General features: G+C 62.0%; 1 protein-coding gene across 2 annotated transcripts; it reads right to left on the reverse strand.

Annotated features, from left to right (window-relative positions):
• Positions 1–215: 215 nt before the first annotated feature.
• On the reverse strand, positions 216–20,659 carry DBH (dopamine beta-hydroxylase). 2 transcript variants are annotated; one of them, XM_046022982.1, is made up of 12 exons: positions 20,342–20,659; positions 17,167–17,313; positions 15,271–15,528; positions 14,259–14,435; positions 13,539–13,641; positions 10,040–10,206; positions 6,988–7,131; positions 6,554–6,592; positions 5,898–5,957; positions 2,229–2,356; positions 1,663–1,822; positions 216–780 (listed from the first exon to the last, which is right to left on the reverse strand). In XM_046022982.1, exons 1-12 carry the CDS (start codon positions 20,657–20,659, stop codon positions 649–651), a joined length of 1,833 nt encoding a protein of 610 aa, XP_045878938.1. In that variant the 3' UTR covers positions 216–648. The 2 variants fall into 2 exon arrangements, with proteins under 2 accessions (XP_045878938.1, XP_045878939.1); XM_046022983.1 differs by lacking the exon at positions 14,259–14,435 and having other exon boundaries at positions 20,342–20,641.
• Between the last annotated feature and the right edge of the window lie 1,930 nt (positions 20,660–22,589).

The following is a 22,589-nucleotide window of genomic DNA, read 5'->3' on the forward strand; positions in this document are numbered from 1 at the left end:
GGCACCCGGATCCCTGTCTGGGTCCTTGCCGATTCATCGTTCGGTGGTGGCGAGAGCTGTTAGCGCTTCCCTTTAGGTGGGCGAAAACATCTATTTACCCTGCAAGGGAGCCTTCTCCCCAGGCAAACCTCTAACTAGCTAAATGGCTGTCCGGCCCCCGCGACAGAGAAGACGCCCACTGCGACGCACGAGCCACTCTGCAGGGAAACGTTTAAGCAGCACGTGTACCCACAGCTCACCAGCACAGACCGCCATCGACGGGGCCGGGGACGCGGGGGCCGGGCGGGGGGTCGGCCCCACGGCCAGGCATGGCTCCCCTCCCGGTGCCACGGTCAGGGTTTTCGGGGGTGGGGGTCGGGAGGGCACACCGTGCTCTAGACCCCCAAGGTGGGTGTGGGGAAGGCGTTGATCACCCCAGTCCCGGGTAGGTCAAGAGGGAACTCTCATGGGACCCTCTTGGTCATGCAGGGGGTCCTTGAGGGGCAAATGCTGGAATGGACCATGGTCTCAGGCTGGGGCTCGGCCCAGCCCATCCATCCTGGGCACGCAGATCTGTTCCAACAAGGGTCTTCAGAGAATGGGGGTGCACGGAGCTGGTGTGAACCCACAGCCGCAGCATGGAGGGGGGAGTGAGGGGCGCCCCCCCACTCAGCTTCTGCTCCCACCAATGCTGACCACCGTGGGGCTGGTGGGGCTCTGACCCCGGCTGGCTGGACACCGAGGGGTGGGCTCGTCTAGCTTAGAGGTGATCTTGGGTAGGGGCTGCAGATCCCACTCACCCTGCAAAGAAAGGACCAGGTGGTAAACTGAGGCTAGAGGGATGAGACGGGGCACCCCCGTCCCAGCCGCTCTCCCCCACGACCTCTTGGGTTCTTGCCCTCAAATTCACCTTGTCCCAAACTGAACTCACCCTCCTACCCTCCGGTTGCTACTTGGGGGTCCTGACCCAGAACGCCCACCCCACCGGCCCCCTGACTCCCTGCCTGTCCCTCGCTTCAGTCGCCCCCAGATGACACAGTTCGCGCCCCCGGGTGCAGGCTGAGTCTGTAGACCTTCCTCCCCAACAAGGCTGCCATGCCAGGTCTCCACACTGCGTCCTGGCCGCCAGCCAGCATCAGCCCTGCCCTTGGGGCCGGGAATGTTCGATTCGGCAGTTAATCTGGCTCCCAGATGCCTGCAGGAAATCTGCCTCCCGAACCCACAGGCGCACAGATCTTGCCCATCCTGCTCAGCACGAGCCTGGCCTCCACCAGCCGCTCTCTGGGGCTTGGCTCGCTCGGGAATGAATGAGATGCCTCTGAACCCCAGTGGGTCCCAGATGAGGAGACAAGCCAGCCGGCAGCTTCAGATGTTTGGCTTCTCACCTGCCCCTCCCCCCGCACTTTATTTTTAGGCTCTGGGGGCGTTGCTGACACCCTGCTCACGCCACTGACTGGAGTCCCGTGATGTGATGTCGCCCGGGGACGGTAGCCACCTTGCCTGGTGGTGTTATCAGTCCTTCCCTCCGCAGGCCGTCTGTCTGTCTGGGGCCCTGTCTGCCACCCTCTGATTTCTCCAGCTGTTTTGCATGAGCACTCCTTGGAGCGGAGCCCCGTCACTCCAGGCTGGGGTCCGCGATGGGGACCGGGGTGCGGAGGGGCCAGCCCCGCGGGGCTTGCATACCGGGAAGCGGACGGCCGTGGACTTATTGCAGTGCACGGAGATGGGGGCGAAGCCATACACGGCCTTGAGCATGTCTCGACTGAAGGAGTTCCAGGGAACGGAAGCAAACTGCTCAGGGACAGAGGCCTGCTGGCAGGTGCACACTTCCTCCGCATTGAACCTGGTGGGGCAGGGGACACAGCCCAGGCTGGGTGGGGAGCGGCCGGTGGGGTGGCCGGGGGTGACACGTCCCCGCCCCCCAGCTGTCCGGGCTCTGCCTCCCCCGCTGGTGATGGCTAATAGGGCTTCCTCTCCCAGCTCGCCTCGGATGGGCAGGGAACGGCTGCTCCAGAGTGGGGCCGAAGGGGGCTTCATGGGCCAAGTCCAAGCTCAGCAGGAAAAGCGTATGGGGACGGACTGGCGATGCCTACTGCCGGCCCTCAGAGGGACGTGGAAGCGCCGCTGCCACTTGTCTGTTCCTCCTGCTCCCAGCACCCAGCCAGGATTCCTCACTTCCCCCCGGGGCCAACCCCGCCTGTGTCCGGCGTCCTCTGCCGCACCCGCCCGGGACCGCCCGGGGACGGCACCTGTTCACCGTGTGGAAATACTTCCGCAGGAAGCCGGCGTCCACCGCGCTCTTGCAGAGCTCCAGCTGCGTGCGGGGGTAGTAGTGCACGTAGTTGACGCACATCTCCTCCAGGATCCCGAAGCCCCCCTGCGGGACGGGGAGGGCGCCCGTCAGGACCCGCGCTTCACGCGCGCACCCTGTGCTCCTCTGAGGACGGTGCTGTGTGCACGAGGGCTCGGCAAGTTCTCAGGGAGCAGAAGGCTGTCTGCTCGGAGGTCTGCCTTCCTCGACGGGAAAGTCAGACCACGAACCAGTCAGCCAGCAGCTGCGACTCCGGGGCCACACGTGTGAGCCAGAGAACGACCATAGGGCGAGGAGAGCGGGGAACGAGTGTGCCCATCTTATGGATACAGAAACTGAGTCCCAGGGAAGCTAAGAGGCAAGGCCTGAGTGGACAGAGCCTCTCCACCTTGGCGGAAGAGGGGTCCCCTCGGCATCCGATGGGAGCCTGGAGGCAGGGACAGCAGGGAAGACCTCCCCTCACACTGCGGACACAGCACTGTCCCCAGACATTTCCAGAACTTGGCTCTAAGGGGAGGAAGGGCTCCAGGAGTGGGGACGGTGGCCAGAGGACCACACAGCAGCCTCCCAGGGCAACCCTGCAGCTTTGTCGTGTGGGACGGGGCAGAGTGGGCATTCCCTGCCACTTTAGGCTCGAAGCCCCTGGCCTGGTCCCTGTTCCTGGAGCCTAGGGCTGGCAGGAGTGAGATACAGGCAGTGGGAGGAGCGGGGAGATGGCAAGGGGCAGAGGAACACTGCCCCACTCGGCAGAAACCGGTAAGAGAACAGCCAGCCAGGACCCCAGCAAGTCAGCTGAGTGCCTCCTGCCCCCCGTGCCACGTCCCGCGCTCCCAGCTGCTTGTGAACGATGACGGGGGCTGGCGTTTGGCTGCCGGCATCTTCCGAGGGGAGAGCAGCATCTGCTCCCTGGCAGCGGAGAGAAAGACAGCGAGGAGCCCAGCTGCGGGCTTGCCTCAGTCCCCAGTCCCTGTAGACACTGCTCGAGGTCGGCCGTCTAGACAGGAAGTCTCCTGCGGGGCCCCTGAGGATTGGTGTCCCTGTACCGTCCTCTGGTTTCCTAGGGTGCCAGGGCCCCGCACGCCGTATTGCCCGGCCTCCGATGGGGGGGTCACCTCTCTCCTCCAACCCTGCAGACTCCCACAGCTCGCCACCTCAGCGCTCAAGACAGAGTCCTGAGCCGGGGAAGGCTCTGCTCATGGAAGCCGTCCCTCGCTCTCCACCTTGGCGTGGAAAGCACATCACGAAACCCCTGTCTCTCAGGTGCGAGGGTGGTCACACACGGCAGAAGCCCGCCGTCCCCCTCCTCCGTCCCACCAGTGACACAGGGGCTCCTGGAAGGAGGCTGCGGGTCAGCTGGGGCAGTCGGAGACCTCGGGGTGCTCATGGGGCCTGAACATCCTGGGATGGGCCACCAGCTTCCCTCAAGGAGGTGGTTGTGGGGGGAGGGCAGGCAGGGAGCAGGGCCCTCGCAGAAGTAGTGTGGGGGGGCCTGAGCCTGGGAGTCCCCCTCACTGCTCGGGCAAGTCCCCCGCTCCCGCCCTCGGCCTCAGTGGGCTCACCTGCAGAATAGGGAGACGCACCATCCTGCCAGGAGTCTTGGCACGAGAGCTCAGAGCCCTTGGCACCAGGACCAGCCCTGCCCCCTGCTAGCCGAGGGCCCTTGGTGGTTCCATCTCACTGCATCCCAAGGGCACCTGCCTGGTGAGGCTTCGAGGGTCCCTGGGCTTGGACGGGGTGAGCCGTTAGACTAAGCCCCAGCGTGTGTTGGAAGCACTGCGCTCCAACACCTGTTACATGGACGGACCCCTCTTGAGATAGAAGAAGGGGCATGGGGTTTAGGTCAGGGCTGTGCACCTGCAGAGCTCTCCTGCTCCCGAGTTTATGCCCATGGACACAGAGTTGTTGTCCCCCCCGAATCCAGAGGGAGGGAGGATCAGTGTGGCAAGAGCCTTGCAGGCACACAGCCCTGCCGTAAATCCCGCTCCGCCCGTTATGGCTGTGTGACCTCTGGCAAGGGTTTTCCCTCTCTGAGCCTCCTGTCACCTGTGAAATCACAGAGACTCATACCTTGAAGCCTGGGGTGAAACAACTTGAATGTTCATCCCTGGAGAACGGGTCCACGACCGTGGTCCGTCCAGAAACGGGACGTCTCTCGGCCGTGAAAAGTGGGAAGTTCTCATGACAACCCGGGTGAACCCTGGTGACAGACGCTGAGGGCAAGACGCCCATCCTGAGAGAACACAGGTCCTAGGACTCCTGCGGCTGAAGGTCCGGGAGAGGCAAACCCACCGAGACAGGGGGAGGGACAGTGCTTGCCGGGGGCTGGGGGGTGGTGGCGGCAAAGGGGGTCGGTTCGTTTTGGAAAGACAGCCTCTTCTGTTCTGAGCTTGACCGTGTGGAGGGTTGCACCCACGTGCGCACAGACTAAAACGCCATTGAGCTGCACACTCGAAATGGGTGAATTACGGGGTACGTGGGTTGTATCTCGAGAAGCCATTGGAAAAACCACTGAATGAAAGCCAAAAGCGGGCCGCCATGGGTCGACCAGATTCCCGGGGGCTGTAGCCCCAGGTTAGTTCCACCGGGAGCCTCCTGGTTCATAGGATAACTGGGGAGTCTCGGGGATGAACGAGACGACCGGCAGGCATCTGTTAGCAGGGGCTCACTTTGCCTGGCCAGCCCGGGCTGGTGTCTGCGGACCACGCATCGGCACCAACAGCACGATCTTTCCCTCTCCGGAGCTCAACGGCCGGCTGATGGCCTGCGGCCATCTGCCCGCACAGCTAGCCTCAGGGGGACACAGTGTCTCCCGGATGGACCCTCCTCCTGGGCTACCCACAGCACAGCCCAAATGCACTCAGTTCGCACCCCTGCCGAGCAGAGTCAGCCGCACCCCTGCACGGTCTGGTCTTTGCCAGGAGCCCCAAAGTGGGGGGTGGGGGGGAATGGTGCGAAGACCGGTGTTTCTACAGCCTGCTCCCTTTCACCATCCACAGTCTGCGGTCTTGGTCTCGGAGGGTCCTGGGGGCCTCCCTGCAGCTTTCCCTCTGCCCGGGCACTCCATCGCCTTCCACCAGCCCCACCTGGCCACCTTCTCCCCTTCCCCCTGGGCGTGCCCCAGCGATGTTTATTCTAACTCTGCCTGTCACCTGCCCACCTCCGTTCCCCCAGTGGGCGAAGCTCCCCAAGGACAGGGACTGACCATGTGTCCCTTGTTCCTGCCTCTGCACACAGGGCGGACGCATTTACGGCAGCAGCTCTCCAACTCCGCCAGGTGTCAGGGTCACTTGGGGAGCTCCTTCAACCCCAGATGGCCACGTGTCCCCACCCACATTCTGACTCGAGGTCTGGAGTGGAGCCTGTGAGTTTGTGTTTCCACCAAGTTCCCCAGGAGAAGCTGCGCCACTGGCCAGGGACCACGCCCTGAGAACCACCGGTTTACTGAATGAATGGGGGAGGTCACCCCCTGCCCTGACCACCGGTGCTCAAGGAGAGGACTTAGACTTGTCCTCAAGAAATCACAGAAAGCCCTGAATGGGACCCCCCACCCCACCCCAGGCCTCACACATTCCATGAGCCGGCGGCAGGGAAAAGTCAGGTGACTCACCACAGTGGCCAGGTCCCTGTCCCCTGTGTCGTAGGTACAGGAAGTGATGAGAACGTCCCCCTGGGGAACCAAGCCAATAGATGTTCGTCAACACCCGCCCACCTGGAGGTAACAGGTGCACGGGGCTGGTCCCACGTTTGACCGAGCTATTGGCTATGTCATGTGATGTGGTCATCAGCCTATTACTAAGGAACCCTGTGGTGTCCTCTGGGCCCCCACATGTGCGGGTCAAAATCTGGGTGTCCCCAGGGACTGACTACCTGTCGGCTTCTGTGCTCCTGATCACAGCAGTGCAGACTGCTTGGCTGTTTCACAGCCCGTGGGTGAACTTGGGCCACCTTATACCTGACCTGGCATTCTTCTGCACGATCCGGGGCCCCACCAGTCACCCCCATGCCCTCGTCTCTCCTTGCACCTCTTGGGGTCTGTGGCCAGCTGGTCGGGCAGGGGGACGCAGGTCACCCTGGTGCCGCCTCCTCCGGGCCCCTCTGAGGCCTCCCTGTGACGTCCTGGTGAGTCTCACTGCGGGATGGGCCCAGTGGATGCGGGCCTAGAAGACCTTCACAAGGCCTCTGCCGTCCCCCACCCCCTTCTGTCTCTCCTCTGGGGGGCACTCCCAGCCCTCCCAGCCTCACTGTTCCTGATCGGGCACTCACCGGTTGCACAGACACGACCTTCTTCAACATGCGTATCTCCTGGGTGGGCAAAGGGGAGACTTCAGACCCAGCTCCCAGCCCCCTGTCCTGCCCGGCTCTCCGGGGCTGCGCTCCCAGCCCGTTGGGGGGAAGGAGGACTGGCTAAGTGCGGCCTCCAGCCAGGAAGGATGAGAACAGGAAGGTGGTTACCCAGGACAGACTTTACCATCGGGCTGCCCGCGTCCCCTCGAATCTGCAGCCAGCCGCATGCCAGAACCTTCCATCAGAGCCCTCCCCGGACCGAATCCCCAAAAGGGAAGGGCTGGCTGCTGTGTGCTCTGGGGTGTCGGGGCCCGACCCAGGAGAGGGAGCCCGCTACTGGGGTGTTCCTACGGCCGCGGAAGACAGAAGGAGCCGCCAGCCCCCCCCACCACTGGACCCCGAGCAGCCCCTACCTGGAAGTGAGGGCTGTAGTGGTCATCCCGGTTCACGATCTCCTTCTCTTGGCCATTCCGGGCCAGCACGGTGACCACCTTCCTCCCGGTCAGGTGCGTGTGGAGCTGAGAGGCGAAGATGTGGATCCCTGAGGGCGGCAGTGCCTGGGGGGACACGGGGGGCGGCGGCAGGGTTAGGGCCTGGCACATGGGGGACCCTGGCCCCAGCCCTCCCACTGGCTCCGGGCACCGACCACAGGCCACGGGGCCCGACGCCCTGTTTAGTTCCACAGAAAACCTGCATTGCCCAGGCTTGTCTTTCTCCCTGGACGGCCAGGGTCCCTCTGGAAACTCAGGAGGACTTGAGTTGCCCACAGGGCGAAGTCATTGTCACCGCCCTGGGCTTCCGAAGCTGCTGCCTGGCCAGGAGCCCCTGGAAACTGGGGGTAGGTGTGGACAGCCTGCTTCCATCTCTCTGGAACCCCTGAAGCTGGCTCAGTCCACTCTCCTTTTACTCAACGGACTTTAAGGGGAGCCCGGCCCGGGCAGGGGCCACCAAGACCAGCACGGTGTGATCTCCTTGCTCCACAGGCTCAGGTCTGGGGCAAGGCTGTCCCGTGCGGCCCCCAGCAGGGGGTGATGCCGGCAGGCCCTCGGGCTGCCCTGCACAGCCCCCGGGGCACCTCCCCCATCTCACGGCCGGAGCACTGACCGTGTCCCTTCGAGACGCCATGGTTCACCATTAACGCCTAAGGAGATTTTTCAGAGAAATGCCGCTTTCGTGAACTTGAGGTGAGCTTTGTGGAGACTGAACATTTCCTAAGTGGATTACACACTTAGAGCGCGCTCTTCAACCACGGGTCATCTCCCTGACCGCACAGGACCGTGCCCCGCCAGCTGCCGTCCACGCTGTCCCCCACTCAGGGCGCCCCCGCGGCCATGGCTCTGTCACTGGGTGATCCCGGATGGTGGCTGGTTTCTCCGTCTGCCTGCCCTCGTGCCCTCCGCCTGCTGCTGTCCTGTCTCGGCGTTAGGGAAACTTTGGGCCCCCTTGCAATGATTTGAGGACCAGGGAGCCACGTGGCCACACATGTGACAGGAGTGGGGCCTAGGAGCCCCTGTGGGCTCGCGGGGCCCCGGGTTTCACTCCCGGAGGCTGGCCGCTCGCCCGGAGATGCGGGAGCCTGATGACTGCACAGAGAGGTGCCGTCCCGTGGCCTGCGGTCCCCAAAGCTGTGCTTCCCCTTGGCTGGTCCATTGTGATAAGGGTATCTCGACTGCTCTCCACTACGCCAGCCTTTCAATTGCCGAATTTACGCCCCTCGGGGATCTGCTAAAGGAGAGGCAAGGCCAGACTCCGTGGGGTCCCTTCAACGAGCAGCCCACGTGACAAAATTTTCAAAAAGAATGTACTGTCTTTAGGGGAAGAAGAGTAAGTCCTTTCCCCGCCGTGAAGTATCTGGAGACTGGCAAGAGCCGGCGGGTCTGTGGGCCCAGCCTCCCTGGATGCCTTCTCTAGGGCACGGCTCACAGCATCCTGGGGCCCCTTTCCCTAGAGCACCCTGAGAAGGTCACCCCCCCAGCTCCAGGCCCAGGCCACGGAGCCTTTCCCACGGCAGGAGGTGCCACCGGTGGGTGCTCTGGGGACACGGGAGGGAGCTCCAGATGCTGGTCTCGGACGAGGAGCTCCTCTCCTGCACAGCTAATAGCTCCGTCTCTCTGCGGGGCCGGACGGTCTGCTCTCCTAATGGCGGGAAGCCTGCAAGCTCAGGGAGCCCATGAGGAGCACAGAGTCCCCTGGAGAGTCAGCTCCCTGGAGAGGCACGTGCACGCTACACCTCACCCCTGCAGCCTGCTGCGGTGGGCAGAGCTCTAGAGGCCAGACAGCCGCGCTCGGCTCCACGCCCTGCACCTGCCAGGACTCTGGCCCCAGCGAGCCCCACTCGTGTCCCCTGCTGGGAGAGGGGGTGGCGGCACGTCCCCAGCAGCGTGCTGTGGGACGCAGAGGTACGGTGTGGGAGGAAGCGTCGGCACATTCGCAGACATCATAGAAAATAACCCAGAAGCCAATAGCGAAACAAGACCCACCAGGAACACAAAGGTTACGAAGAGGTTATTCACAGAAAAGAATATCCACCAAGAGCCGGAGGAAAAGAGCCTCAAGTCTACAATGTAGTCGTGGGAACTCACTCCGAACAAGAGTGAAAGGGAGCATTTAGAAACATGGATAACGTGGGGGGTGGGCAGGTGTGCGACCCGGGCGCCCACCAGGGCTGTATGTGGGTTGGATGCGCTTTGTGGACGGCGTTTTTGTGAGATTTATCCAAGCTCGTGTCCTCTGTGCACGACAATTTATGGGATCTGCCTGGTAACACGTGTTCCTGGCATACAAGGACCTCCCTTTAGCCTCTTGCCACAGGTGAGAAGTTTGCAGATGCACGCTGGCGACCCGGGGGCAGGTCAGCACAGGCGGGACTGGGCGAGGCATGGGAGCACTGAGGGCGCAGAATCGGGGGTCTCTGCCGCACCTGGGGAGCGTTTGCTCGGGGGTCTGCGCCCCATCTACTCTCCCACAGCCCTGAGAACAGTGCCCCCTGGGCTCAGCGGTCCAACCCTGGGGAGGTGCCCCGTGAAACCATGCAGGGCGAGGGCACACAGCCGCCAAAAGGCAAGTTAGAAGACGGACGTTTTCCTGTTCTGCTGGTTTGCAGTCAGACACCACATACAAGAGTGTGTAACAATGTATCGTCTGACCGTCTGGGGGGGGCGGGCAGGGGGCCCTGCAGCTGAGGGGGCTCTAGCTGGCCAGAGCGCCTACCCTGGGAGCCGGAGGGCACGATGATTTTACTCACATTGTTTCAAGGCGGCTGGCTCATGACGGGGAGGGGTGGGCAGGCTGTTGCTGGAGAGGGAGGCCCACAGAGAGGCTCCTTGGCGCGCACAGGGGAGGGAGGACCATGGGGAAACTGCAGAGCCGCGGAAGCAAAGCCCCGAAGTCGTCCTCACCACCCATAGGACCTCTGCCGGGGAGCTGGGGCGACGGAGCGGCAGGAGCCCGGCCCGCCCCACTCACCATCTGGGTGCACTTGTCGGTGCAGTAGCCGGTGAGGACGAAGGCCGTCTCTTGCGGGGGGATGGCCATCAGGGGCGTGTACACCAGCCCCAGCTCCATGATCCCCGCGTCGAAGCGCCGGAGCGTGGCCGTGTAGTACAGGCGGATGCCGGAGGAGTCCCGCCGGCCTGGGAGGAAGAGGGTGGAGGTGGGCGGAGGTGCCCTCACCCCAGCGCTTGGGCTCCAGCGGACCCCCTGGGTCCCTCGGCCACGCCGGCGCCCCACAGCTGCTCCCACCTGTGGCGCGCCCCAGAAACCAGCTGCCTCGGCTGCCACACCTGTTTGTGCCAGGCGTTCACACGCCCTGTGGGACACCCACGTGGAGAGAAAGAAACGTTGTTTCTATGAAAACTAAGTGGATACTTTGGAAAGTCTTGATGAAGGCGGGTAACTAAAACCCAGCGTCTGGGGTCCTTGGGGCTGAGCAGCCTGCAGGCTATCTGGGACGTCTGGGAAGCCGGCAGTTCCTCAGCAGGCTTTGCAAAGACTCCACATTCCTCCCCACGTGCAAAGGAATCTGGACGGGAATCTGGCCACAGGACCACCTGTGGGGCGTCTGTGCAAACGGGAGGGTAGGGAACCGCGGCTGCCCCGTCTCTTGGCCGAGTCTCGGTGCCGTTGCTGGGGGGGGAGTGGCGTGGGCAGCGCTCAAGTCTGCTGCTAAAGTCGACAGGAGGCACCGAAGATGCAGCCTTCTTGCAACCTCCCACTTTACTCCTTTGATGACCACCAGAAGTTCAAGGCGCACCCAGGGGACACATCTGACAACATCACAGGACATTGAGCAGGAGCCTGGAGCCTTAGAGCAGGGCCGGTGTCTGCTGTTCCAGCCCCTGGCTCGGGCACAGCCCCAGACTCCACCTGGTCAACAACAGGGTGCTGTGTGCTCTCAGACAAGTCGCTGTCCCTCTCTGGGCCTTTCTGGGCTCAAAGTTAAGAGCCTCTTCCAAAGGAGAATGCTGTGCTTCTGCCCAGCACTGGCCGGTCACACCTGCTGGTACTTGTGGTTTGCTAATGGGAGAGTCTGTGAAGCTCCCTGAGCAGGCCTCCTGACGCTCACACGAAGCTGATGGTCAGAGGTCACGGACGTCGGAAGCCACGGGCACAACCACACAACCACGTGGCCTCCAGTGGTCCCTGCTCTGCCCCTACCTGAAATTGGTCAGCTGAGTCCCCGAGTACTTCAGGGCCCTGGCCACGGGCCCAAACTCTCAGCATGTACGGGAGAGCTGGTTCACAGGCAGGGGAGCCCACGCAACTGAAAGGTCATCCTCCCCAATTTACAGATGCGGAAACTGAGTCTCACAGCCTGAGCTGAAGACCCTGCCCATGATCGCGGGTCTGGAAAGTGGCAGAGCTGGGATCTGAGCCCAGAGCGTTGCTAGGGGCCCAGCGGTCTCCTTGCTCGTCCGTCCCAAGGTGGAGCCAAGAACGCCCCCTCTTGCCTCTGCCTCCCCCTTCCCTGCTCCGGCACCCCCCACCCCGGCCCCCCCACCCTCCGCAATGTCCAAACTCAGCTGCTGTGTCTCTGGGCCGGTTACATCAGAGGATAATAATAAAAAAGAGAGGCAATTGGTTCAAATTCAGATGGGGATTAAATAATGAAATAATTGTGGCATTTTGATATTTATAGCCGAGCGGCCCGTCTCCAGATTTGTGAAGTGACAGAGCGTCCTTATATTTGGCAAAGGATCCATAAATATAACCAGATAATCAGGAAGAGACAGACCTCCCTGACGCTTAAGGAGTTTTCAAAAATCCATTTGCTCTCAGGTTTTAAATGAGCAATAAATCCCATATCATGCGAAAACCCCGGCTGACTTAGGCCCTTCCCCGTGCACACTGCAGATCATTCCAGCAGTGGCAAAAAATATTAGTTACGGCTCCAGCGGGAAGTTCGCCGGCAGCCGTTGGCAGAGCACGCCCCGGTGCCCACATGCAGCCGGGCACTGGGTGTGGGAGCTCTCCTAGCCTCAGGACAGTCACAGGGGTCACAGGGCTCGAGAGGGACACGGCGGGACCTAGGCTGGAGCTCCCGCTCTCATCTCTCGGGCTATTTCTGCCCCTCATTTCCACAAATGAAAATGAACGTCCTTTTAAAGAAAGAGAGAGGGAGATGGGAGAGAGCTATGTGGCCACGTGTGGTGGAAGGGGCTGGTGCCGCAGAGAGAAACGTTTCAGTTTCTGACCCCGTAACAACCGGCATCACCATCCTAAAGATCGACTCCCGCTATGCACCTGCAGGCACGGGGCGATCCAGCAGCTAGCGCTGTGCAGAGCAGACCTACCTCCCTAAACACGCACAGCACAGCCCCGCTGGGCCCCGGGGAAGCCTCAGACGCCTCTCCGACAGGGAGCCGCATACCACTGCGGAGGGTCCCATAGAAGAGCCCACCAGCAAAGCCTGTTTGCCACCGTTGCCCCGAAAACATGGATTTTAAAATCCCGGATGCGGGCTCAGATCCAAGTGTGTGTTTGCTCGCTGGGATGTGTTTTGAGAAGCGGGGGCGGGGCACCCAGCCGGCAATGCCCCCAGGTGAGCCAGGGCTCTTCCCTTGACCTGAAGATAACCCCAGGGGCAGCGCCCCCAGGCGTCAGGCCATCGGAGGGGGGATTCCGGGCAGGGGCCTCGCTGGCTCTGGAGTGGCCTGCCCTTGCTGTCCTGTCAGGTGCCGCGGGGCAGCCCAGCCTGTTGAGGGGAGGGGGCAGAGACGCCGTGCCTGGGTCCCCGTGGTCATCCTGTTGGGGAGGGGCAGTTGGGGACGAGGGGCAGCTACTGGTCTGAGCAGCCTCAGAGAAGTGGGACACCCCGGGAAACGGGACAGCGCTCTGGTCTGGCAGCTCTCCTCACAGACCTTGAACCTGTTGACCCCACCACAGAGCAAGGAAGCGGTGTGGGGAGGAGGGTGAGCCACGTGGACTCCGAGCAGACCAGTATCTAAGTGATTCCTTCCAGCTCTAGAGTCCGACCTACCTTGCCGGTTCGAGGGCCGTTCAGCCACGGCTGTATGACCGAGGTCACGGTTGGCCTAGACCCAGACTTCCTGGCCCTGCCTACTCACTTCGTGGCCCCAGTGGGGGGTCCCTTGAGCCCTGGGCCTTAATTTCCTCATCTGCAGATGGGCACGTAAGAAGCCTGTGCCTGCCTTTTCCGGAGGGCGGGCCCTGGCAACGGGTGCTTGTGAGGAAGGTGGGATGCGGTGCCCCCACCGTGTGGGGCACAATGATGAGCCAGCAGGAAGGAGTCCCAGCCCAGGGACGCCACTCCAGTCTCAGGAGAGGAACAAGGGGATAAGAGGGACGCCTGCCCCGATGGGTGGTGAGGAGGCTGCACCACAGGGAGGGGGGTTCCATGCTGGGCAGAACCCCCAGTCACCTCTCAGACTGGGCACGTCCAAGCCCCAGGACTCCCAAGGGAGGACAGAGGCAGGGGTAGAAACACATGCTGAGATCTCCCTACCTTGGATCTCCAGCGGGTTGTGGTAGTGAACTTCTAGACGGAGGAATCTGGAGGACCCGGCGCCCCCAAAGGCAAGGCCCGCTTCCTCCGGATAGTAAAAGGCCTGCAGAGGACAGGTGGGGGAGGGAGTCGGACCCAGGCACACGGGCGTGTTTCACGAGGGTTCCACCCAGCCGATGCGGCCAGAGCGACGGTGGGGGGTGTTGGCGGGCAGCGGGATTAGAACCATGTTCTCCCACTGACAGGCAGCTCACTACCAGTCCACCCAGATACCCCTATTAGACTCAAGGTCAGGGAGTAGGGGGAGCTGGTGTCCCGGGGCCGAGCCTAACCCCCCAGGCCCTACTCATGGCCCTGGCCTCGCCCTCCTCTGCCTCGGTGGGAGCCGCTGATGGAAACCCCGTAGGTACAGCCGGCGGAGGCCGCGGCATCTGGCCCCGGCAGCTGCCCGCCAGAACCACCAGGTGCGCAAACCCCCACGTCCAGTGAGGAAACAAGATTGATTTGCACCAAGGACCTACGCTCAAATTTTGTTTCTATAGAAATGCCACAAAGGCTGGCCCAAGAGGGGTGGACGAGAGACAACGTTGGGCGTGGGGGCCATGCGGGGCGGGGGTCTCTGGAGGCCTCGCCAGCACCTTCTGGAGTGCCCTGCTTGGAAGCTCTCCGGGGCACGGGGGCCCAGGTGGGGGGGGGGGGCCCGGGGAGGGGCGGGCGCACCTTGGCACCCAGCGCCCAGGCGGCCAGCACGTGGCGGCAGTAGTTGAGCTGGTCGGGCTTCATCTTGGAGTCGCAGGGCCCGCTGAACGGGGGGACGGTCTCGAACTGGGCGGAGCACTGGAAAACCTCCATGTGGTGGACCAGCGCCTCGTTGCCCTCGGCGACGATGGGCTCGTACTGGGGGCGAGAGGGCACTGAGCCTGGGGTGGCGATCGCCCGCCCGCTCGCCCGCAGCCACGCCCCCGTGGGCCTCTGCTTGCCCATCTGTAAAATGGGAGGGTTAAGGGAAGCAATTTCCAGGGGCCCTTCTGGGACCCAGGGCTTTGAACGTGGAGCCACCGACCCTAAACAAAACCCACAGAGAGCTCCAGAGCCAAGGGCACGAAGACCCTGACAAGAAATTTCCTGATAAGGCAGGGACAGGAAGGCAGCTGTCCTCGTGTGAACGTGGCTGTGGCTGGGCCAGGACATAGAGGCTTCCCTGAGGCTAAGCCTGAGCCCAGGGGAACCGGCCGGCCACTCCTGTGTGACTTTGGGCCCTCCCACAACCTCTCTGGGCTGCACTTTCTCCACTGAGAGTGTGCTACTGTGGAGATGGAGTGAGTCACCTCCCCGTCCCCCAGGGCCAGGGACACGGGGCAGTCAACAGCGGTTGCCCTCACGTGGTGTCTCTGGGTGGGTGTTTAGAACAACTGAGTCGTGAGGTGGGCTGCCTTTTCACAGGAGGCGATACGACCTGATAGACAGATGGCCCTTCCAGTCCCAGGGGAAGACGCAGAAATGAAAACATCAGCGTCCTTTGGTCCAATTGGCGCAGCAGGGGCACGGAGGACAGCTGCCCGGGGAGGGTGGGGGGTGAGCAGATGACAGGTGGCTCAGGCTCAGGCAACAAGAGGACCCCTGAGGCAAGCCGAACCACGGACGGCTTTCCAGGACGTCTCTCCAGCAGCCTTGGAGGCGCCAGGGGGAAGCAGACCCGGGACGAGGCCCTGGGATCTCCCTCCCCAGGTACCATGACGATGTGGTGCCGAGAGAAGCCGTCTGGAAGCTCGGTGACGTGGCACCAGTACGTGGTCTTCTTGCCGGGGATCAGGACGTCTGGGGCGCGGATCTCCATGCTGCGCAAGTCCGAAGGCAAGGCCGGGATGGAGATGTTGGGTTTCAGCAGCTGGACCCTCTGCAGCCCGATCTGCAGCCCTGACGTATTGATGGCCTCCAGCGACCCGAACGGCTCCTCCAAGACCCCATACACCAGGTGGACGGTGCCATCCTGCAGCCGAGACACACAGAACCCCACCCACCATCAAGCACTGGGCTCCCATAACCAGGCCCTGCCAGGTCCCTGCCACCTGACCTGGCAGGTGACACGCCCAGCTCTTGTCTCTGTGAAGGAGGGGGTCTGCGAGGCTCCCGCGGACCCGGCTGAGAGTCTGTCCCTAGCCAATCACCCCAGCCCACAGCTGGCACCAGGTGCCGAGTACATGTTTGCTTTGCAAACACCATCTAGCCACTCTCGTGAACGTCCGTTCCTCTAGCCGCTGCTGCGCCGCACCTGAGCCAGGCCGGCTGGCCCCCTCAGTTATCCACCATCCCCAGGGCCACAGGGGACCAAGTGTGGGTCATCCCCTCCGGTCCAGTGACAACTGGGTGTGAGGAGCCAATGACCACGTGAAGGGAAAAACACCAGCCTGGGGCTTCTCAACAGTCCCGCTGAGCTGGGAGGGCTGCACCGTCCGGCTAGTGCCAGATAGGGCAGACACAGAAGGTTCTAGTCGGCACTGGGCTAGAGGTCACAGACGGACCCGAGGAGGTGAGAGTCTGGGCTTGGATTCCCCCGGCTGTGCTGCCAGGACGGTAAGCCTGGGTGTGCGTCTAGGATGTGGGCCTGAAAACGCCTTGCGGGTGTTCTGGGCACCAGAGTGTGTGTGTGTGTGTGTGTGTGTGTGTGTGTGTGTGTGTCCGTGATGGGCAGCCCCTTTGTTCTCTGAGTTTACAGAAACCTGGGCCCGCCGTGAAGACTCCCGTCCAAGGACATATCAGAGCCTCAGGCTGTGGCCCCCCGGCACCCCGAGGCTCTGAGCGGCGCGCACGTGTGCTGGGGCTGTGCCCCGTGCAAAGTCCTTGGAGAGGGTCCTCTGCCCCTCCTTCCTTGCCTCGTCCGTGGGGAAGGGGGTCAGGAGTGTGCGGACTCCACGGCGTGCTGGAAGGACGCTTTGGGTCAGCTCTGTCCCCAGCATGCTGTGGGTCCCCGAGCCAGTCCTACTGGTCGGGCCTCAGTCTCCTTTTCTTGCACACACAGCCACTGAGGCCAGGCTGGAAAGATGACACACGGTGACCGAGGTCAATGTGTGCTGGAAAACCTAAAAGAATCTTGTCCCCAAGGCCAAGATGGACAGTTTTTCCCTAATGGGTATGTTGGAGCAGTGCGGGAAGCCTGTGGTTTTTCGGGTCCCTGACGGCTCTGGACTCCCGGACTCCGGACTGCTAGAGCCTGGCAGGTCGCCCTGCTTCTCCCGCACTTAAAGGCAGGTCAGCCAATGAGGTCTGGAGGGGGAAGGGACCTGTCCCAAGCCTTGCAGCCCATCGGCAAACGGGCAGTTTGCAAAACCAGGTCTCCTGGGCTCTTTCCAGAATTCCATCTGAAGGTGAGGAACCAGAAGGAAAGAGAGTTGGGAGCAAGATCCTGGTGGCTTCAGGGCAGGACCCACATCTAGAACTATCTCAGCTCCGTGTCAATCAGGAGGACCTCTGGAAGGGACCAGAGGCTGATGGCAGAGCAGGTCCCTTGTCCTCACTGAGGGCCTCTGAGTCCCTCCCTGGCCTTCTGTCTGCATAACGGGACCAGAGGTGCTGCCTCAGGTCGTGGGGTTATGCCACGGTCTCCTGGGCACACGGGGCCCCCACCCACCTCAATGAGGTAATCCTTGGGGTCACAGGTGCCAAAGGGCCGCTTGAAGAGCAGGCACAGGCCGTCCGGGGTCCTCCGAGCCTGCAGCAGCTGGTAATCCTGCTGGGAATCTAGGTGGATCCGCCCCTGCTCGTCACTCCAGGCATCCTGCAGGGACAAGCGACCATCAACACCAGGGCCAAGCAGCAGGGCCGGAGCTCAAGCCCTGTGGGTCCCGGGAGTGTTCCCGGTGTTGCGGGGGTCACTCCCTCTTTCTGTATCTGCCTGAAAGTGGCAGAATCAAGCTCTAATCCCACTCGCTTCCTCTGCTCCTGGAAGCAGGGCTCTCGGGTGCCAGTCAGGATTCTCAGGGGCTAGGCAGGGACGGGGACATGTCTCCCCCATGTGGGGACTCGGGCCTTGGACATCCCAACACTCCAGGACGGTGTACCCGTAGAAGCCATCCCCGAGCAGGTGCCCAGACCTCGGAGCACCAAGAAGCTGCCGTGAAGGCAAACAGGTGCTTTGGACACAAACCGCTCCCCTGGTCTGCAGAGGGTCCCGACAGCACCTGGAGCCTTGGAAAGGGGAGGCTGGGCCAGATGCGGGAAGCAAGGGAGAAACCAGCGCGAGGCAGGGGGGTTCAAGGTGGCTGTCTTCCCCCAGGGCCCACCCCCGAGACCGAGCTTCACCTTAAACACTGTGCCCCAGGCATCTTGCCCTCCTCGTCCAGCCCTAGCTCTGCCTGGAGAGAGTGAACGGAGGCCCAGGGAGGAAGGAGGAAGTGGGCCTGCTGTGTTTTGCTGGGACTTTCCTCGGTGGGTCTGGTTGACCTTGACCTGCCCTGCCCTCCCCCCATTCCTGTGCATCTGGCTGTCTGGCCCAGCCATCCAGGGCCCTTCAGGCCAGTGCAGGGAAAGAAGTCACCCACAGGGGATGCTCGGAGGGAGGGAAGAACCCCCCACCCCCCACTCCCCAGGCCCCGGGCCATGGGACTCTGTTCCCACTCAGAAGCTCTGAAAGCCATTGGCCTTAGGATTCTTCTTAACCCTGTACCCAGACCTAAAGCAGGCTGTCTTCATTTCCTTGAGAAAAAAAAGAAACCTGCAAAAGAGTTTGCAAGATTTCCCCTAGAGGAGAACAGCACCACGCAGCTCCCGCTAAGGGACACTGCTCAGTCGCAGACTCATTTGTGGAGGTAGAAAGTTAGTTTGATCTTCGGCTGGAAATCTAGAATCTGTTTGTTGAACATATGGGCCACGGAGGAAAAACAAGTCTGACATTTGTTTGCGCAGGAATTTGTTGTGCAAATTAATCTTGCAGTGTGCGGGAGGGCGAAGTCACCCGGGCTCCGGGGCAGCCAGGAAAAGCTGTCCCCAGAGGAGCTAGAGCTCCTGAAGCGGGGGCCCAGGGACTCCGTTGGGAAGGGCTGATGGTTCACAGCTGGGGCTGCCCCAGGTCTCTTGGCTGTGACGCACCCCCCCCACCCTGGCATGAGACACAGAGCAGTGCAGCCCCACTGGCCAGATCTGGCCCCCACCCGGCACCTGCACCCGTCCTATCTGGGGAGCCCCAAGCATTTGTCCTCAGCTTGCCCAGACTCCAGCTGCACCAGCTGAGTTTCCGTGAGGGCGGAGCACCGCGGGGCTCCAGAAAGGTCAGCCGCTGCCAGCTCGCCTGAGCTCACACAACCTAGAACCGTGGGGAGCGATTACTGTCCCCACTCCTCAGATAGGAAAACCGAGTCCTGCGGCCGGAGCTGGTTGCATGGCTCCTACAGGTTTCCCCGTTAGAGTGAAATGTAAGGACCTATTATATTTTTATATTTTAGCCAGGGGCTTTCATTAAAGTTAAACAAAAAACTTGTTTGACTCTTAAACTGTCCCTGCTCCCCTTCCCCCCAGGGGATTTACTTAAAAACAAGTCCCAGAAACCAGCTCCAGGTAACAAAGCCCAGATACAAGGGTGGGTCAGGCCAGGTGGAGACATCCGATCAGTGGGGGGGTTGCACACTGTCTCCTTAGCTACTAAGGAGTGGGGACCCCCGCCCTTTGGGAGCCTTTTTGGCACCAATCCTAATCAAGGTGTAATAGGCTGGTTCTAATGTCTACTAGGGTAAATTGTAACTCAATTGGTCACCTAGCATCACTGTGGAGTTTCCTGTATGTGTTATAATCTCATTGGTCACCTGTGCGTGGCCAGGCCCGACCGCATGGCCTTTGCCCTTAAAAGCTAGTCTGTGAAACAGGGAAGGGTTGCCCTCTCTTGGAAGAGGTGCGGCCCCGAACGTTCGGTTAGATTCTTGATGCTTGGCGCAAAATAAAGCTTTGCTTGACCTTCGCTTTCTATCAGTCTCGCTCCTTTAATCACGGACCCATTATTGGGGTATAACATGAAGTAAGGAAAGCCCTCTGCTTACAGATAAAGAAGGTGCCTCCTGAGTTAAAAAAAAAAAAAAAAAAAGGTGTTTAACCCTCCCGCGTCTGCTCTGGTGGGGAGAGGTGGGCTTCCTCCCCACAGAGGCTCCGGCGGCCCCGTCCCCTGCGCCCCCCATCACCTTGCAATGTGCCCCCAAACCTCTCTATCTCCAGTTTGCAGGGAAAATTCCCATTCCTCTGCGCTTTCCAGGAGGAAGAGGGGTACAGTTTGGAGGCCAGGAATCAAAACCACACCTGTCTCAGGTCCGAGGTAGATTTGATCCGCCTCTGGGCGGGGGCGGGAGGAACGTCCGCACCTGCTCACTTCCCCCTCGTGTGCGCGCTAGGGCTGCGAGGGCTGCGTCCTGGGCGTTGGGTGTGCGCGCCCGGTCGTGTGACCGCGAGGCTCGGGGGCCCTGGGTGGTGTTGGCACCGTGGTGGTGGGGGACATGGGGTCCACCCCCATGAGGGTGGGGGCAGTCGGTCCCTTCATTTACGTGGTGTGTGTGTCCCTGGTGTGCGTGCCTCTGAAGCACGGCCTTCTGTTTCGGGGTGTGTGCACAGACACCAGGGAGGGCATCTGTCTGCCGTTTTGTCCTCAGATGGGCAGCCCTGAGATGCCCAAGCTGGGGACACGGACTTGGCTAAGACCAGAGGGGACAGGAATGGAGGCAGGAGAACTTGCTTTCCTGGGTTAAGGGGGGGTATATGTAGGATGAAGGCCAGGTGGGGGCTGGGTAGGGACAAGGTCAGGAGCACTGGGGTAGGGAACAACTCACCCCAAAGTAGGCACTGTCCCCGTCGGTCCAGAGCACGACCAGGTCAGCGTTCTCCAGCTCCCCACGGTTCGACATCCCGAACAGGACCCCGGCCTTGAGCTCCCGCACCAGGAGCTGGAAGTAGACCATCTCCTGCGTGTAGCTGACATTCCAGGAGAGCTCCAGGGACCCCTCAGGGTCCAGGGGTACTCGGTAGGGGAAGGGACTCTCGGGGGGTCCCGAGCCCTGCAGCGCGGCCACCAGGATGACCAGGAAGACAGCCACCGCCGTACCGTACATGGAGGCCGCCTCGCGCGCGCTGGGGACGGGGACCTGCATTGCGCAGTGAGCTCGGCCGCCCCACTGGGACATTTATGTCCGGGCCCTCCGCGGGGTGGGCCCAGGCTGCACTGCTAATCACATTTGTCTGGTGGGGAATTCAATTGTCCCGGTGACCCGCCCACCAGCCCGTGCCCTGGGGCAAACCCTTTGCCTCCCTCGCTCTCCTAATTGGCCCTAATGACACATGGGCACCATCAATGGGAATTGGAGCCGACTGGCTGATTTGCTTCCCTCCTATCGTCTCTAAAGTGCTGTCTGCTGAGGGGCCCCTCCTTCAGCCAGAAGGCCTTCCAGATGCCTCCGGCCAGGCACCGGGCTGACCACCAAGCAGGCAGGTCTGGTCCTGTCCCGGAGCAGCTGGCAGGATGGGCCCCCCGCCGCCCCGTCCACGGACGGGCAGACCGAGACCACAAGAGCTCCTTGCCGAGGTGACCGGTGAGTAACGAGACTTTGCTGCTGAGGGCCTGGCCCAGTGAGCCATTTCTACGAGGCTGGAGGGTGGACCAATTTCAGGCTAAAAATAAAAGACGGTCCCCACATAGTCCCTGTGTTTAGACACTCTCTCCATGGCCTGCTGTTCCCACTCTGGTCGCCTGTCTATTTCCTCACACGCTCCAGCTGGTGCCACGGCTGCTCCAACAGGAGTGGGTGCGTCGCTAGGGGGGCGGGGCCAGATGGCACAGGGTGCATTGGTGGGGGACAAAGAAAAGGGTGCAAAGCAGGCCTGCTTCCCTAGCACCAAAACTCCCAGACCTAGGACATCCCTTAGCCTAGAGTGGGCCCAGCCTGAACGTGAACCCTCCCAGGCCAGCTGGCCTATAGCACTCTTTCTCCAACGCCTACCACAGGGCCTTTGCACAGACCCACTGGGGCTCACAGCCCTGGTGCAGCACCCCAGCCCCACCCATCTTCCTCTGCAGAGTGCCGCTACCTCCAGGAAGTTCGCCTGGATTGCTCTCTGCTCTCACTTCTGGTCCCTCCCTCCACTCTCCTGGCTCCCTCTCTCCCGCTCTCCGTTCCTTCTTCCTCCTCCTCCTCTTCCTCCTCTCTTTGGAGAAACCCAGAACCCCGCCACAGGCGCACGGGGATGTCACCACCTGGCATGACGTTTCGTCCTCAGGTATCTGCAGAGGCCAGCCCCGACCAGGTCGTGCCCGGCTCAGGTTTGCTCTGAACCCTGTTCCTTAGGAAGGAATGAGTGTATCTGCCTGAAGATGGATTGAGGGAACATTCCAGGCCTCCCCAGGCCCTGGCGGGGGTGCTTCCTGCCCCATGGGAACCGGGCTGCCCTACAAAGCCAAACCAGGCAGAAGGAAGCCACATGGAGGCCATGGACCGTTCTCATCTACGGCAGGTCCACCCACAGGCCTGGGCAGGGGAAAGCTGGGCCCTGGAAGCCCTGGGGCACACCCTCTCAAGAATCTGTCACCCACAGACGCCAAGCACAGGGAGAAGTCGGAGCCAGGGAGGCCCCGGGCCTGGGGTGGCAGACAAGCCTGCTGGAAGCTGCGGAGGGACGAGGCACCTGGGAGGACGGCGTGCTGGTGGTCGGGGGGCACCAGGGGGTGTCTGGCTTCAGGACCAGAGGCCTTCGGGCAGAGCTGCCTTGCGCAGAAGAGGGGCGGGCCCTCCTGAGGGTCTCCTGGAAGAGGGGGCAGCCTGCATTCTCCAAAGGCCCTGTAAGCAGACGTCTGTCATTTGAGGTCAAGTTGTGCTCTAGACACTCCCCACCGGGATCAGGGAGTGGCCACGGCAAGTGGGTGGGGCTGGCTCCTTGCAGGGAGGCCCAGGCATCCGCATAGGCCAAGTGCGGGGGGGGGGGGGGGGGGGGGGGTGTCCCAGCTGTGAGTGAGCCTCCCAGCAGCCTTGGTACCCACCGGCCAGGTGGCTCCAGCTGGAAGACAGGCAGAAGGAGCAGAGGCTCCAC

Source organism: Meles meles, chromosome 11, assembly GCF_922984935.1.
Source record: "Meles meles chromosome 11, mMelMel3.1 paternal haplotype, whole genome shotgun sequence".
NCBI lineage: Eukaryota > Metazoa > Chordata > Mammalia > Carnivora > Mustelidae > Meles > Meles meles.

What these genes read in the sequence shown, in the direction of transcription:
- DBH (XM_046022982.1), bottom strand. Translation starts at nt 20,659, where the DNA reads ATGCAGGTCCCCGTCCCCAGCGCGCGCGAGGCGGCCTCCATGTACGGT. An exon ending in GGGACAGTGCCTACTTTGGG is followed by an intron (nt 17,314 to 20,341) that starts GTGAGTTGTTCC and finishes TTGTCCCTGCAG; the next exon opens with GATGCCTGGAGTGACGAGCA. An exon ending in CAACCCGCTGGAGATCCAAG is followed by an intron (nt 10,207 to 13,538) that starts GTAGGGAGATCT and finishes TCTTCCTCCCAG; the next exon opens with GCCGGCGGGACTCCTCCGGC.